The 17,395-nt window shown below is 44.6% G+C and overlaps 1 protein-coding gene across 1 annotated transcript in view; it reads right to left on the reverse strand.

Annotated features, from left to right (window-relative positions):
* Nucleotides 1-3,920: 3,920 nt before the first annotated feature.
* pigk (phosphatidylinositol glycan anchor biosynthesis, class K) overlaps nt 3,921-17,395 on the reverse strand; it is a 130,558-nt gene continuing 117,083 nt past the window's right edge. The window contains exon 10 of the mRNA XM_048601549.1: nt 3,921-4,814. Within this exon, the coding sequence (XP_048457506.1) occupies nt 4,698-4,814 (117 nt within the window). The 3' untranslated portion in view covers nt 3,921-4,697. The remainder of the gene's footprint in view (nt 4,815-17,395) is intronic.

The following is a 17,395-nucleotide window of genomic DNA, read 5'->3' on the forward strand; positions in this document are numbered from 1 at the left end:
CGCTCCCACTCCAGCAACACCCAAGGTCGAACATAACCACGGAAGAGAGGCAGACCAGGCCTGCTTTATATATTTTCTAGTCAACCTGTTCAGAGATGTCATTACACACCTCAGGAACAGGTGGGACTTGAACCCAGGTCTCAAATCTGGGCCTCTCAGTCCAGTTTACCACTTTACCACAAGACCTCCTGGGATCTGCTGCATTCTTTTCCCTCAAACTGCTCAGAGATGTTACTACACACCTCTGAGACCTAAACCTGGGCCTCCTGGCTCCGAGGTAGAGACACTACCAGCGCACCACAAAAGCCCCTGGAGTCTGCTGTATAGAGGTCTCAGGTGATGAGTTCCAGCTCGCCAGGCCATTGTCCGTTACCAAGGGAACCCATACTCAATGGGGAGATTAAATAACATGTCCCAATGGGCCTTGTGTGTTTCCTGATGAGTGCAAGATATAAAGCTTCAGTAACAGGTCTCTCTTTTCAGTAATGTTCAAGTTCTATATCATCAAAAAACTGCTTAGATTAGCAACATTCATTTCTACAGTGAGCCTCATGGACAGCCCCTTTCCCTTCCCACCTATCAGGTCGCTGATTCCCTCACTGATACCTTCTGTCTGTTTGCCTTCCTGCTGCCACCTACAACACCTGGCTCCCCGTACATAAACCCTTCCTGAAAATGCTCTCTCTGCTCACCAATCTTTTACTGCTCTCACCACATCTGCCTCCAAGTCCATTTTTGTTTTCATTTGTGTTTGATTTCGTCTCTGTGGGGCACTAGAAGGTATTACTCTACATCACAAGTCGATGTACAAATTTTATATAAACCAAGTACTACCAAGTTAGAAACCATAACGAGATTTTCAGGCACCACTTTAGGTACGTTATAATGCATCCTAAGATATGCTGAGTCGTCACACTTTGAACTTATATCAAATTATATATTGCCTACATTTCAGATCAATGAAACAAGTTTGAAGTTTAGCTGCACAACAATAGCAACTTGCATTTCCACAGCACCTTAAATATAGGCGCAGCATTGCGCAAGAGTGTATTGAAAGAAACGTTTTGACTCTAAGCTCCGCCAAGAAATATTGGGTCAGCTACCTAAAAGCCTGGTCAAAGTAGATGCTCTTGAGAAGCTTCTTAGAGAAGAATAGACAGTGACCAGTCTCACTGCAGTATCACTAATCTGAAAAGTAACGTGGTCACCAGTCTAATTGGGATGAACAAGGTGATAATTTGATTCAATAAATGTTTGAGATGAGGGGTTTAAGCTCTTTAATGCACTTTGAGGTGCAGCACCAAGGCAGTGTTGCACTGTAAAGATCAGACTGTAATCACCAGTTCCATTCTTTTGTTTATAATTCGGGGATGGCATTGCCAGTGGCCACTGTGTACAGGAACCACATTAACCAGTCACTGCAATGTTGGCACGGAAGGCTGCCAGGTTCGTCTGCAAAGCTCAGTGGCAGCTTGCCTTGCTATAACCATCAAAAGGTTTTAATTTGCTGCAAATAAAAAGATTTGACAGCATCATCATCTTTCAGTATTGAACAAATAAATCATTTGTACATAAATGACGGGTTAATTAAAGTGTCGCTTGTTAAGTAAATTAATCTAGTAACAATTTGCATAGAAGCAATTGCTTTTATTATTGACAAGATATGGTACAACAGTTTTACTTCCAAGTAAACGTGGTTCAGATCTGAGGGGGATAATAGTTGTACATCAGTAAACACTGCAACTGAATCAAACTTTCGTAAACTTAACCAATGGCACAAAGGCTACTGATGCGTGTTTATTGAGGCAACGGTTGAAAAATCAAGGCAGATAGAGTTGCAAATCTCTTAGGAACAAGAGTAGGCCAGTTAATCCCTGGAGTTTATTCAGATGTTCTATAGGATTATGGTTGAGCTGTGCCTCAAATCCATTCATCCACTTGCCCTCAATATCCTTACCTAACAAAAAATCTCCTGATGCTTTATCTCACGAGATGGGTGAGAAAGAGTAGCTTTTTGGCCCCAGTGATTGCATCCACCCAGAATATCAATTATGCCAGCTCCCCCTTTATAGCGTTCAGCTTCAATTTCCCAGAACATCCGGCCTCAACCACATTCCCCTCCACTTACTCCTCAAAGACTGGAGTCAGAAACATATCTTGAAAAACGCAGATTTTAAAAGCAATCACAATACTCAGGGCCTCAAGAAATCCTTGAAGGTAAAATAACAACAAATTAGTCGAACAGAATTTTTCTTCAGTCAGCAGCTGTGCCCCAGATCAGGTGTTAAAAAGAATTCACAAAAGCACTTTGATCCAGACATATGGCTATTCCTAACAACGGAGGAGGAGTGAAGTATGTTAACTTACATCAGTTAGTTTGAGTGAAAGACAGACAAGGAGGGAATTAGATTCGATCGGGATTAGGAAATCTGTCTGAATTTGGAGAGTTGTTGCAGCGTGAAATAGGGGGACAACGTCATGCTTTCTGAGGAAGATATTAAAGAACAGGAATTTACAATGGGACCACTTAGTGGAATTCAGTTCATTTGCTCTAGCCAAGAGGTGATGGGCCAAGTGGTCTCCTTTGGAAGAAGGCCATTCAGATCCCCGAACCTGTTTTGCCCCTTAGTTAGATCAGTGATTCACAAACCTGTTTGCACACAGACCACTTAGACATAGCAAAGAATCATTTGCTAGTCGTATCCCACTTGCCACCAGAGACGCGCATCAAATATAATTGGAAGAATAGCATTATTTCTGACTTGGTGATGTAGGAGCAGAAAAGGCTGGATGACTTAATGTTTCGAGTCTGGTAATGACTTCTTCACAGTTGAGTTCTGAACAGGAGACGTATCAGTCTCGAAACATTAACTCTGCTTCTGTCTCCACAGGTGCTGCCAGACCTGCTGAGATTCCGCAGCTTTCCGTGTTTGTTTTTTCTCCACAGATGCTGCTTGACTCGCTGAATTATACCTGCTTTTTATTGTTCTTATTTCTGATTTCTGTACTTTCTCAATACTCAGAGCTCAAGCCTTATGAGGTGACTTGATGCCAGAATCTTGGCACTCAGACTTGTTTGTTCAAGGAGAGATTTAATCAAAATTATTAGGGGCTTTGATACAATGACAGACTCTTTCCACTGGCACTGGTAACAAGAGCACAGAGCCTTAAGGCAATTGGCAAAAGAACCAGAGGGGAGATGGAGGGTCTTTTTATTTTAAAAAGCAAGGCATGTTGTTGTGATCTGAGAAGCACTGCCTGCAAGGGTGATGGAAGCAGATTCAATTGCAATTTTCAAAAGGGAATTAGATAACTATAAAGCAAAAGTATACAGGGCTATAGGGAAAGTGGAACGAATTGAACAGTGCTTTCATAGCACCAGTGTCTACACACTGTTCAGCATGACTCTATTATTCTAAAAAATATAGGTTAATGCGACTTAAACAAATTTACAGAGCCAAGACAGATTGAACTATTCATATAATGTCTTACCACATCAAAAATATTAATTACTCTCAAACTGCAGCAACAGCTGTTATGTATGCAAATACAACAGTGAATCTCCAGGTACAAAGGTCACAGGAACAAAAAGATAGATATACAAATGGTCTGTCAAGGATTTTGGTGGCTTGTTCAAGGGATAAATATTGACCAGAACACTCGAAAGAATGGCTCTTCCCCTCAGAATAGTGCCAGGGAATCTTTACCATGCATTTGGGAGGGCAGGAGGAGCCTTAATTTATGGTCTGAAAGACAGCTCCTCTGGCATTGTTGCTGTCCCTCAAAATCAATGCTTTTGTGGCTGCGAGCTGGGGAGCACAGGAAAAACTGTTCCTGGTGACATGATTACGTAGGCAGAAGTAAGGCCTAATTCACCTTACAAAGCAACAAAAAGCAAAGACACAGACTCCTTCCAGCAGTCATTTGATTCCTTTTCCTGTTTTTTATTTTTGAAAACTTACTGCCAGAGGTAGAGACAGAAGAATTAAACTTCATGGGTAACATTGCTACATCATTTATCAAGCATTACAGAATATAGTTTCATATCACAAGCAATTATGGGTGGTAGATATTTGGAAATCTCTTCCACAAATGGCAATGGACACAGGATCAGTTGTTAATTTTACATCTGGGATAGATAATTTTTTGTAAAGCAAAGGATATGGACCAAAGGCAGGTACATGGAGCTAGTCCACAGATCAGCCATGATGTCACTGAATGGAGGAAAGAACTCGAGGGGCTGAATGGCCTCCTCCTATTTCTATGTAACCTGCAGTCAAAGCATTTATTTTCTGGCCACCTTCATTGGAACAGATGTAGTCGCCGTGCAATCGCATTTTTTGCACCAGTGTTGGGAGGTCATGGAATCTGAATCCAACACCACAGTGTGACTTAGCACCCGATGCAAATAGAGTAGGACCCTCTCTGTTTCGAGGAGAGTCTTTACTCTGCACCAACCTACAGTCAAGAGCTTACACAACAACCAATTGATACACATGGTAGCCTCACACTCACCCCATTTTCCATTAGGCCACCCTCAAACCACACCCCAAAATAGAAACAAAAAATCTCCATGAAAACCAAGTAAGAATAATTTACAGCAGTGCATTACGCCAACAGGCTTCGGTGTTTGATCATTTTTTGAAGGGGTGGGGCAAGGAAACCAGCCCCTCTCATTGCCAGCTCTGTAACATCTCTCAAAATACGTGCTTGAGGTGCTTCAGTCCGTAGCTTTTGAAGAAAACGAGCAGGATCAGCGTCCAAAGGCCCAGGATAAAGCCATCCGGCGGGTGCCAGTCTTTTTGCTTCGGCTTCTGTAAAACAATTCAACAGAAACAGTCAACCAGCCAGCCTTTTAAAGCCACATTTCAGAAGGTATTTGAAGCTTTTCTGTATGGACTTTTAACACCAAGTGTTTTTTTGAAACAAGCATACCAGTAGAAAGGAAACTGAAAACACTGGATTATTTGCTGAAAGACCAGCGTTGGGTTAAGGCAAAAAGTGGGAAGTGGGTTAGGTTAGTTGGCTGGACAGCTGGTTTGTCATGCAGAGTGACGCCAACAGCATGGGTTCAATTCCTGCACTGGCTGAGGTTTTCATGAAGGGCTGTCCTTCTCAATCTCTCCCATCACCTGAGGAATTCACAGTCTCAGGTTAAATGACCACCAGTCATCTCTCTCTCTCTCTCTAAAGAAACAGCCGTTCTTTGCTCCTCTAGGACTATGGTGAATTCATAGGTGACATGGGTTAGTGTACAGCAGTGTTAAACCCGACTGAAATCCCAGCAGGGCAGATGGTGTGATTTAAATTAAATAAAATCTGGAGCAAAGAGCTGTAAAACATATATAGTTCACTAATGTCCTTCAGGGAAGGAAACCTCACCTGGTCTGATTGCAGACCCACAGCAACATTACTGACTCTTAACTACCCTGAGGGCAATAAATACTGACGTGGCCAATGATGTCCTATCCCATTTTTTTTTCAATAAGAGAATTCAGATTGTAAAGGAATCATGGTTATTGTTTTGGACTGCTGGAGAGAACTAGCCACCATTGCCAGACTTAAATAGAGATAAAACCAAAGTTTAGAATCATAGAATCCCTACGGTGTGGAAACAGGTCCTTCGGCCCAACAAGTCCACACTGACCCTGAGAGCATCCCACCCAGATCCATCCTCCTGTAACCCACCTAAGCTACACATCCCTGAACACTACGGGCAATTTAGCATGGCCAATCCACTTAACCTGCACATCTTTGGACTGTGGGAGGAAACCGGAGCACCCAGAGGAAACCCATGCAGATACAGGGAGAACGTGCAAACTCCACACAGAGAGTCGCCCGAGGGTAGATTGAATCCGGGTCCCTGGCGCTGTGAGGCAGCAGTGCTAACCAATGAGCCACCGTGCGTAGGGAAACAGCAGTCTGAATGGACAACATAAAATCTGTCACATACACCAAAGGCTGGAATGCAGCAGCAGCATACAGGCTGCCATGTGTTTAAAGCATCATGGAGGAGATGGAGTAAAAGTAGCAGATTAAAGGAGGAGCCAACAATGAGATGGCACCGACACTGAGCGACTCTTTGGAAGCTCTCTACAACAGATGTTACTCTCACATTTCTTACAACCATTCCGTACTTTTGAACCTCAATTCTAAGTCTGTAAAAATCGCCCTCTGTCCAAATACCCTATGATCTGTATGTCCTTGTATGTTATGATCTGCCTGTACTGCTCGCAAAACAAAACTTTTCACTGTACTCAGATACATGTGACAGCAATAAATCAAATCAAATTAAATCATGTAATCTCTCTATCCCTGACCGGAAGCAGTGAGCACCTTTGTGGCTCAATTGTCGCCTCCTTCAGAACTGCATTCTCTTCGTCTTGTGCAGCATCAATTTCCATCCCTCCTCCATTCCAGTTTAGGCCCTAGGCTCTAGAATACCACCCCCTAAGCCCCATTAACTCAACTACCTCTTTGACTCAGCTTTCAGCCACTTGCCCTATTACCTAAAGTGTTCAGTCAGGTAGGAAAGCCCTCTGAAGGTTTCAGCAGGTTAAAGGCAATATTTAGATGCATGTTGTTGTCATGCCTCTGTTGAAGGTTGTAGGTATAACTGTCAGGTCTTAGTGGTATTGAAGCCCATTATTGCACTTGTATGCAAGACAGATTCTTGCCTTTAAAGAGTTAAAACATTGAACAAAATAAAAGCTGCGCAGAGTTCAGGCAGAAAGAAACAAAGACAAGATGAAATTGTTTTATGCATGCAGCGTTGTGTTAGTTCAGTCACTGTAGTCCGTGTTTGCCATTTAAACAGATAGCATCGAACTCGTCGGAGTTCAATCTGAGCCAGTTACAACGCACAATTTGACCACATTCGATGGGAGATTGCTCTTTAAAATATCCTGTGTGCTCGGTGATGTGCGCAGATTTTTTTTGCCAAATGCATTTCAAATCCTGTTGTGGGATTAAATTGAACTTCAGCTCCAATTGTGTGGCAGGAGCCACCTGCTTTCATTGCAATGCTTCACACTTCAAATACTTTGGAAAATGGTGCATATACATGGAGGGAAAGAGAGAAATTGGAAGTCACAGCCTATTAACATTCCGTTGGGATAGCCAATCTCGAACAGTAATCTATATTATGCGGTTGCTGCATTTGAAATTTTCCAATTAACATGCAAGTCCATTGTAGAGGGTGCTTTGCACTTTTCATCATCCACTTTGTCCCATCAATCATTCCATTTATTAGCATCAGATGTGTGCTCCCCTATAAGTGGCACCTGACCCCTCTGACAAATTGCCTCTACCCTTGGCCATTTTACTGTTAAGCATCTTCACACAGTGCGGCCTAAACAATCTAATCGATGACCTTTTATCCAGCCCAGTCTTTTAGCCGCTTGCCTGGAAGAATTCAAATATTTTTGTTTCGATTCAACAGGCGCACATTATTAATGAGCTTGGTCACTTCGGGCATCAGAGCCGAGGTGATGCTGATTCTCGATTAAAGACAGAGGAACTTGTGTGTAAACAACCACCTTTTCAGGCTGCAGGCTGCAGGCTGCCCCACAGCGTTTCACAGCCGAGCGAACAATAGCATCCAATAGACGCCAGCTCAGATGGTGTAGCGCTCCCTCAGAACTGCACTGAAATATCCACCAGGTTTTTCTATGCTCAAAGCTCTGGAGAGGGACATGAACTCCCAAACCAGTGACTCAGAGGCAAGAGAGCTGACCACTGAGCCCTGGCTGACATAGTTGGGCAGGTGGAGAGAAGGGGCCTCAAAGCAAGTAAGGGTTTGAGGATCTGAAGTAAGAGGCTCTGTGGGAACTGCAATCCAGGATACCGGCACCAGAATTTTGGATGGACTTGAGTTTACAAAAGGCAGTGGATGGGAGGCCAACCATGTGTCTGTTGTTCTGATTTACACAGAAAGATAAACAAAGGACAGGCCATTCGGCCCTTCGATCCACTCTGCCATTCAATATGACCATGGCTGATCATCCAACTCAGTCCCCTGCTCTTGCTTTCTCCCTATACCTTATGATGCCTTTAGCCCCAACAACTATATCTAACCCCTTCTTGAAAACATTCGATATTTTGGCCTCAACAGTTTCCTGTGACAGAGAATTTCTCTGGCTTACCACTCTCTGGGTGAAGAAATCTCTCCTCATCTCAGTCCTGAACGGCCTATGCCACATCCTTAAAGTGGTTCTGGAGCCACTAAGTCATCAAGGACATCCTTTCTGCACTTACCCTGTCTAGTCTTGTTAGAATTTTCAAGGTTTCTATGAGTTTGTGGTTAGAGGTGCGGTTGATAAAGTGATCAACTTGGATATTTCCCCTCATGGGAGAGTTTAGGACCAGAGGGCATAGTCTCAGAATTAAGCGGCACCAACTTAAGACTGAGATGAGGAGGAATTTCTTCTCTCAGAGGGTTAACAGTCTTTGGAACTCCTTGCTACGGAGAGCTGTGGGGGCAGAGTCCTTGAGTATATTTAAGGCTGAGATAGATAGAATCTTGAAAGAATGGAGAAAAGGGCAGATAAATGGATTTGGGGAGTGTTAGATCAGCCGAACAGCCTATTCCTGTTCCTATTTCTTATGGCCATTGGCAAACCTTTTCAACGTGGTAAAAACTAACTATACACAGATTTCTGTCAGGTGTAGGCACCGAATAAGTGTAAGCTACAGATCAGTCCTGCCCTACCTGCTGTGTTGTAATTGTTTATTGTTTTGATATTTTTGTGTAGGCTGGAGTGCCCCCTCCTGGCTTTTCAAGGAACATTTTGGCCCTCCCTGGCCTGGCTTCCCTCTCTTGCCAGCAGGGATGGCAAGTTACTCCCTGCTCCCAAAAACCACCAACCCCTGCCCCATCCAGCCTTGCCATCCCAGCCTACTGCTCTGTCTGACAGGACCATCCTCAGAAACACCAAGGAGGCCTTGCTCATTCAAATGTAGCCCTTGCTGATGAACTCAATGGATGAGGTTAGCCACTCTGGTCTTGTATCAACAAGTTGAGCTCTGAAATTATTTTCAGAGATCTTGAATGATGTGCACCATGTCCAAAACTATATAAACTAAGTATGCATATTGATAATATTGTGCGAGAGAGCAGGGGCCAACAATTATTTATAACCAAAGGGTAGCAGGTTTAAAACAGAGATGTGCAGGAATTACGAATCTCAAAGGGTCATGAATCTGTCGATTACAATGTGGCAGATGCCAGGTCATTAAGTGAATCTGAGGAGGCGATAGATTTTTAATGAATAATGGGTTATGGAGAGTAGACAGGAAAATGGAGTTGAGGCCAAGATGAGATCAGCCATGAACATATTGAATGGCAGAGTAGACTTGAGGGGCTGAATGGCCTACCCTTTTGCCTTGTTCCGATGTTCTGACAGGGGGCTGCATGAGACTGAGAGCTCCAAGTGTAGGGTGAGGATGTTGTGAGGTCCAAGTGTAGGGTGAGGATGTTGTGAGCTCCAAGTGTAGGGTGAGGATGTTGTGAGGTCCAAGGTGGGTGAAAGGTGGGAAGGACAAAGCATTTCAGAAAGCAAGAGCCCTGAGCTGTTGGCTAGCTTCCAAGAAGCTAGAAAACTGCATCCTTGAGGAAGTGGAAAAAGATTTTATTTATTTCCCACCAGGCAGAGAGGAGATCTAGATGTTTGAGTCACTCCATTGAAGAGGGGCCTTCTGGTACAGAGGGTGGGAAATCGGAGGTTGATAAATGTAGAACATAATTATCAGGGCGTGGATAGCTGGTAACGACAAGGAGCAGAAACAGAAACCTTGGGAGGCTGTTGAGTTAATAGAGTCAGCAGATGAAAAATCACCCACCACATACAGACTGTCAACTGAGATGCAACTAAACAGCCACTAGCATAGTTTAACTGCAAGACTGAGAGATGGAAATGTGTCTGATTGTGAATGACGTCAGAACCAGACATATATGGACACCCAAGGCAAGCAACTCAGAGACGTCTCTGCCTCATTAACTGTCCATTTCTACCAACAAGATCTAAACCTAAGTAAGTGTCAGCTGTGGCTCAAAGGGTGTCAACTCTTGCCTTTGAGTCAAAAGGCTGTTGGTTCAAGTTCTTCTTTGGAGACTAAAGCTTAAATATCGACTCAGGCAGTATTGACTGGAAGGAATACTGCACTGGCAGAGGTGCCATCTGTCTAATGAGCCATTAAACAGGAGCTGCCCCTGTGTTCAAAGCTGAAAAGATCTGTTCACACTAATGCAAGTGCAAGGAGACAGCAATAACTTGTCCCCCACCTTCACAACTATTTCTCAATATCTCTGTAAAACTAATTATTACTTCATTGTCCTAACTCATAAAATCTAAGTTCTTTCTTTGGGGTTAAAATCTGTCTAAAATCTTTGGCCAAAAGCCATGCTCCTATTCTGAATTCCACCCAATTCTGTGTAGAGGGCGAAGCTTTAACCACCTTGGGAGAATAGCACCGATGACTATTCTCTCAAATTGTGCGTGCTGTCAATTTCTCACAGCATGTCCCACACAGTACTGGCAGTAAGGGTAAAGTGTCTGATTTGTTTGCTCAGCAGGTTTTATCCTTATCGCTTCCAAGAAATAAATTAAAATTGGCTCGGAGACAGCAGGAAGCTAGCCCAGCTTTCCAATCAATTGTCTTTATCAGATATATCTAGGAATTAACACAATACGAAAGTGGCTATTACACAAAGTTTCAATCGACGGGTAAGCTTTCTTTTCACTAATTTATAGCACACGGTAATTTATTTCCTAGCTGGCCTAAGAATGAGACAAACAACCAAGGACCACTCGAAAGGACAGAGGTGGGACAGCCGAATTGCTGTGGGTCTAGAGTCACGTATTGGTCAGACCAGGTAAGGACATCAGATTCCCCTCTCTAAAGGACATTAGTGGACTAATGGATTTTTACAACAATTGACTTGCTCGCCAACAGGCTGGCTATAGATTCCAGATTTTTTTTATTGAATTCAAATTCTGCCATCTGCCATGGCATGATTTGAACCTGTAACAGAACATTAGCATAAGGCTCTGCAATACTAGCCCAGTGACATTACCAATGCACCACCACCTACCCACTGCTTTTTTTAATTCCTTCACTCGTGGGATGAGTTCACTGGTTGGGTCAGCATTTATTGCCCCTCAAGATGGTGGTGAGGTGCCTTCTTCAACTGCTGCAGTCCACATCCTGTAGGTTGACCCGCAATGCCATTAGGGAGGATTTTGACCCAGTGACAGTGAAGGAACGGCGATATATTTCCAAGTCAGGGTGGTGAGTGGTTTGGAGGGGGATTTGCAGGGGTTGGTGTTCCCATGTATCTGCTGCCCTTGTCCTTCTAGATGGAAGTAGTTGTGGGTTTGGAAAGTACTTTGAGCATCCTTGGTGAAGTTCTGCAGTGCATCTTGTAGATAATACACACCGCTGCTATTGAGTGTCAGTGGTGGAGGGAGTGGGTGTTTGTGGATGTGGTGTCAATCAAATGGGCTGCTTTGACCTGGATGGTGTCAAGCTCCTTGAGTGTTCCTGGAGCTGCACCCACCCCAGGCAAGTGGGGAGTATTCCATCACACTCCTGACTTATGCCTTGTAGATCACGACAGGCTCTGGGGAGTCAGGAGTGAGTTACTTGCTGCAGTATTCCTAACCTCTGATCTACTCTTGATAGCTATTGTGTTTATGTGGCAGGTCCAGTTGAGTTTCTGATCTGGTCAATGGTAACCCTCAGGATGTTGATAGCAGTGGATTCAGTTATGGTAACATCACTGAATGTCAAGGGGTGGTGGTTAGAATTTTTTAACATGACTTCCGAACTTCTGAACTTCTTCACTTTGAAAGTGTCCTACATTAGGTCAGTGCTGTGGAAAACATCTACTGCGTGGATATGATACAATGGAATAATTGCTGCTCTTGGCCTCCATTTTCTCTCTAATTATATATTCCTTCATTCACCCGCGCTTTCGATTTTCATTGCTGCCCGACAATAACGATTCATTCACACTCTTTCCTTTGGCAAAGTGATAATTCTCAAAATAATTGACATGATATTAAAATTGCAATTAGTCTTCACACTCCTCCTACACTTCTTCCATTTGGAACCAGCTTATGCTCTGCCACAAATCTGCCCCATTCCTCCACTCACTAGGCTTCAGGATATCAGGAAACTGAGAACAAGAGGAGGACATTCAGTCCCTTCTGGCCTGTTGCACTATTTTATTGATCACGGTGGATTCATTTACCTCCATCTGTTCTAAAAGCCTTGACAGCCTAATCTCACCAAAAGCTCAGTCCTGAGAGTTTCAGTGGGCCCAGCCTTTGGGACCAGAAGATTGTAGATTTCCATCACTCTTCACATAGCAAAAAAAAGGACCTTGCTTAAATTTAAGAGTTTGCCTCCTTGTTTAGGATTTCCCAATTAGGATTCCCCTAATCTACCTGAGGAATGGCTCACTAAAATCCTTCAGAGATGCAGTCTTTAGCTTGTCCACACTGAGCAACCCAACATTGCTGTAGGTTTGAAGGGTCCTCTGAAATGGCCAGCAAGATACTCTGTTGTCCAGAAGGCAGCCCAATGTCACCTGCTAACAGGCACCTTTGAATTTGGAATAAATGCTGGCTGTACCAGTGACTCTTACAAAATGGGACTGAATGGAACAAAATAAAATTGCAATCAAATCCTATCATCACCTTAAACATCTCAATGAGATCACCACTCCCCCAGCAACCTTCTAAACTCAAAGGAACACAAATCAATTTGCTACATCACCTCATAATTTAACCCTTTAGGCTCTCGATAATTTTGCTTCATCTATGCTGTACCACTTCAATGGCCAATATATCCTTCCTGGGGTTCGATATTCAGAAATGAAGGTAGTACTTCAGAAAGAGTTTGATATAAACCATTGCAACCTCACTTTTGTTTTCTATAACTTAGGATAAAAGCCAACATTTCACTTGCCTGGAAGCTTATATTCTGTATTTTGCACTGGTTTCCTTTAGACACAAGGAAACCTAATTCCCTTTGTTTGTCCACAGCTCTTAGTCTCTAACTATGAAGATAACGTTCCAATCTGCCTCTATTCGACTGCAACTAAATGACTTGACACTTGTGTGCAATCAACTCAGAATCTGGCAACTAGCCTTTGTAACTTCCTGCTCCTATCAACACAGCTTACTGTGATCTGCAAACGTGAATACACAACACATTATTCTTACGTCCAAGTCATGAATACACAAGGTGAAAAGCTGCTACCCCAGTCAGATGTCAAATGGATCCAAACCAGATAGTGAAACACAAAACTAGGCATAGATCCTTTTCCTCAGAGATAGTAGAAACGCAGATGCTGGAGAATCTGAGATAACAAGGTGTAGAGCTGGATAAACACAGCAGGCCAAGCAGCATCATAGGAACAGGAAGGCCTACGTTTCGGGCCTAGACCCTTCATCAGAAATGGGGGAGGGGAAGGGGGTTCTGAAATAAATAGGGAGAGAGGGGGAGGCGGATAGAAGATGGATAGAGGAGAGGATAGGTGGAGAGGAGACAGACCGGTCAAAGAGGCGGGGTTGGAGCCAGTAAAGGTAAGTGTAGGTGGGGAGGTAAGGAGGAAATAGGTCAGTCCAGGGAGGACGGACAAGTCAAGGGGGCGGGATGAGGTTAGTAGGTAGGAAATGGGGATGCGGCTTGAGGTGGGAGGAGGGGATAGGTGGGAGGAAGAACAGGTTATGGAGGCGGGGACAAGCTGGGCTGGTTTTGGGATGCGGTAGGTGGAGGGGAGATTTTGAAGCTTGTGAAATCCACATTGATACCATTGGGCTGCAGGGTTCCCAAGCAGAATATGAGTTGCTGTTCCTGCAACCTTCGGGTGGCATCGTTGTGGCACTGCAGGAGGCCCAGGATGGACATGTCGTCTGAGGAATGGGAGGGGGAGTTGAAATGGTTCACGACTGGGAGGTACAGTTGTTTATTGCGAACCGAGTGTAGGTGTTCTGCAAAGTGGTCCCCAAGCCTCCGTTTGGTTTCCCCGATGTAGAGGAGGCCACAACGGGTACAGCGGATGCAGTATACCACATTGGCAGATGTGCAGGTGAACATCTGCTTGATGTGGAAAGTCTTCTTGGGGCCTGAGATGGGGGTGAGGGAGGAGGTGTGGGGGCAGGTGTAGCACTTCCTGCGGTTGCAGGGTAAAGTGCCGGGTGTGGTGGGGCTGGAGGGGAGTGTGGAGCGGACAAGGGAGTCTCGGAGAGAGTGGTCCCTCCGGAACATAGAACATAGAACATTAGAGCGCAGTACAGGCCCTTCGGCCCTCGATGTTGCGCCGACCTGTGAAACCAATCTGAAGCCCATCTAACCTAAACTATTCCATTATCATCCCTATGTTTATCCAATGACCATTTAAATGCCCTTAAAGTGGGCGAGTCTACTATTTTTGCAGGCAGGGCATTCCACGCCCTTACTACTCTCTGAGTAAAGAACCTACCTCGGACATCTGTCCTATATCTATCACCCCTCAATTTAAAGCTATGTCCCCTTGTGCTTGCCATCACCATCCGAGGAAAAAGGCTCCCACTGTCCACCCTATCTAATCCTCTGATCATCTTGTATGTCTCTATCAAGTCACCTCTTAACCTTCTTCTCTCTAACGAAAACAGCCTCAAAACCCTCAGCCTTTCCTCATAAGACCTTCCCTCCATACCAGGCAACATCCTGGTAAATCTCCTCTGCACCCTTTCCAATGCTTCCACATCCTTCCTATAATGCGGTGACCAGAACTGTACGCAATACTCCAAGTGCGGCCGCACCAGAGTTTTGTACAGCTGCAGATAAGGGTGGGGAGGGAAAAATGTCTTTGTTGGTGGGGTCGGATTGCAGATGGCGGAAGTGTCGGAGGATGATGCGTTGGATCCGGAGGTTGGTGGGGTGGCACGTGAGGACGAGGGGGGTTCTTTTTTGGTTGTTATTGCGGGGATGGGGTGAGAGGGATGAGTTGCGGGAAATGTGGGAGACACGGTCGAGGGCGTTCTCGACCACTGAGGGGGGGAAGTTGCAGTCCTTGAAAAACGAGGACATCTGAGATGTACGGGAGTGGAATGCCTCATCCTGGGAGCAGATGCGGCGGAGGCGAAGGAATTGGGAAAAGGGGATGGCATTTTTGCAGGAAGGTGGGTGGGAGGAGGTGTATTCTAGGTAGCTGTGGGAGTCGGTGGGCTTGAAATGGATATCAGTTTCCAGGTGGTTGCCCGAGATGGAGACAGAGAGGTCCAGGAAGGTGAGAGAGGTGTTAGAGATTTACGGATACATTATTACGCCTCTCTGCCTCCGACCAACCAATGGTCCAGTGCCCCAGCCGTCTCTCTTTACAACTATTTTTAGTCAACCTGTTCAGGGATGTTGAGACACACCTCTGGAGCAGATGGGACTTGAACCCAGGCCTCCTGACCCAGAGGTAGGGACACTAACACAACATCACAAGTACCCCTGTCTCGCTCTATACTCTTTCATGCAAATTAAGAAATTAAGGAATGACAATCTTTCAAACGGGAAGTGCTCCCGATGCTGCTTTTTTTTCAAACTGATGAGGAACAATATGACCTAAGAGACAGGGGTTCAAGTCCTACCTGTTCCAGAGGTGTGTAATAATATTTCTGAACAGATTGATTAGAAAACAGTTTTTAAGTGCACCAATGGGTACTTGTCCTCCTTCTCAAGGAGCACTGGACATGGATACAACCACAGGGAATTGGGTAGACCAATCACATGCCCCATGAAGAGATATTTTAATCAACCTGCTCAGCAATGTTATTACAGACTTCTAGAACACATGGGACTTGAACCCCTAACTTGAGGTAGGGACTATGGCACACGTAGCCTTTTTTTGTGATTAAGATATTAAGTCAACCAACAGTCACCAACTGTTTTATCTTTACCTTAATATAATTAATGCAACATTAACACAGCCACAATAAAACAAAGAACTAGTGGATGCTAGAAATCTGAAACAAAAACAGAAATTGCTGACTAAACTACCTGTGGAACACGTTTGTCACATCATGTCAAGGATAGAAACCCCATGATTAATTGCCAACCTACATCACCTATCTCTTCATTGCTGGGCACTCCTACTTTTTGATGCAGAACTTTACCAGATGCCTTTTCGAAGTCCAAAACACAACTCCCAAAGATTCCATTACCTACCACACAAGGGACCCTGATAGTTCCAGCTGATCTCACAAACCTCACACACAATCAGATGGTGAGTGAACTCCCATTTTTGTGGTACAATCAATTCCCTCAGGAAAGCGCTGATAATTAACTCTGTCAGACACACAAAAGTTAATGCTATTTTTACGTGATAGATAAAAACTGGCCACTTTCAGGGTGTCAAAGTAAGACAGTGATTTCCATGCGGACATGGATCTAGCAGGGCAAGAGTTATTTACTGCTGGTGATAGTTGTTCGTCAATTGCAGGAATTTTCATCAACTAAATATTGTGAAGACTAAAGCCATTGTTCTTGAACCTATTGTAAATGCCATTCCCTCGCCATTGACTCCAGCCAGCAGCCTGACCACTGCCTTGAGCCTGACGCAGATCATTAACAATACTGAGGTCTTAATGAACCCAAACCTGAGCTTCCAATCCCTTAGCTACCCCATCTCCAAGACCATTCATGTCCACCTCGTAACATTTCCCATCTCAGCCTTTTACTCAGCTCATCTTCTGCTTAAGTATCTACGGCTTTGCCAGCGCAAGACTGGACCCCTATGCTGTGTTCTCCTAACTGGCATCCCAACTTTCACTCCATTTTAACCTTGAGCTCACTATCTTTACGCTCAATCACTCATTCATCACCTCTTGCTTGCTGACCCACATGTGTGCCTTGCCTGACAACACCAGGAATTTAACATTCTCATCCTTGTTTTCATTGTCCTCCATGGACTCACCCCAATCCTCATTCTGCAGCCTCCTGTAGTTCCAGAATCATTGGCGATAGGAGACAGCAAACTAAAGGGGTGCCTATGGGCACCCGTGTGGTCCGAGCAACGCCTGCCTCTTCGTAGAATATGTGGAACAGTCCCTCTTCCTCTGTTACACCTGCACCATCCCTCACCTCTTCTTCCATTACATATATGACTGTATCGGCGCTGCCTCGTGCTTACATGAGCAGCTTGGACAGTTCATCAACTTTACCAACACCTTTCACCCCAACCTCAAATTCACCTGGACCATCTCTGATACCTCCCTCCCCTTCCTGGACCTTTCCGTCTCCATCTCTGGGAACTGTCTCAGCACCGACATCTATTTCAAACCAACCGACTCCCACAGCTACCTAAACCACACCTCCTCTCACCCAACTTCCAGCAAGAATGCGATCCCCTACTCCC

This window comes from Rhincodon typus, chromosome 10 (genome assembly GCF_021869965.1).
Source record: "Rhincodon typus isolate 14 chromosome 10, sRhiTyp1.1, whole genome shotgun sequence".
NCBI lineage: Eukaryota > Metazoa > Chordata > Chondrichthyes > Orectolobiformes > Rhincodontidae > Rhincodon > Rhincodon typus.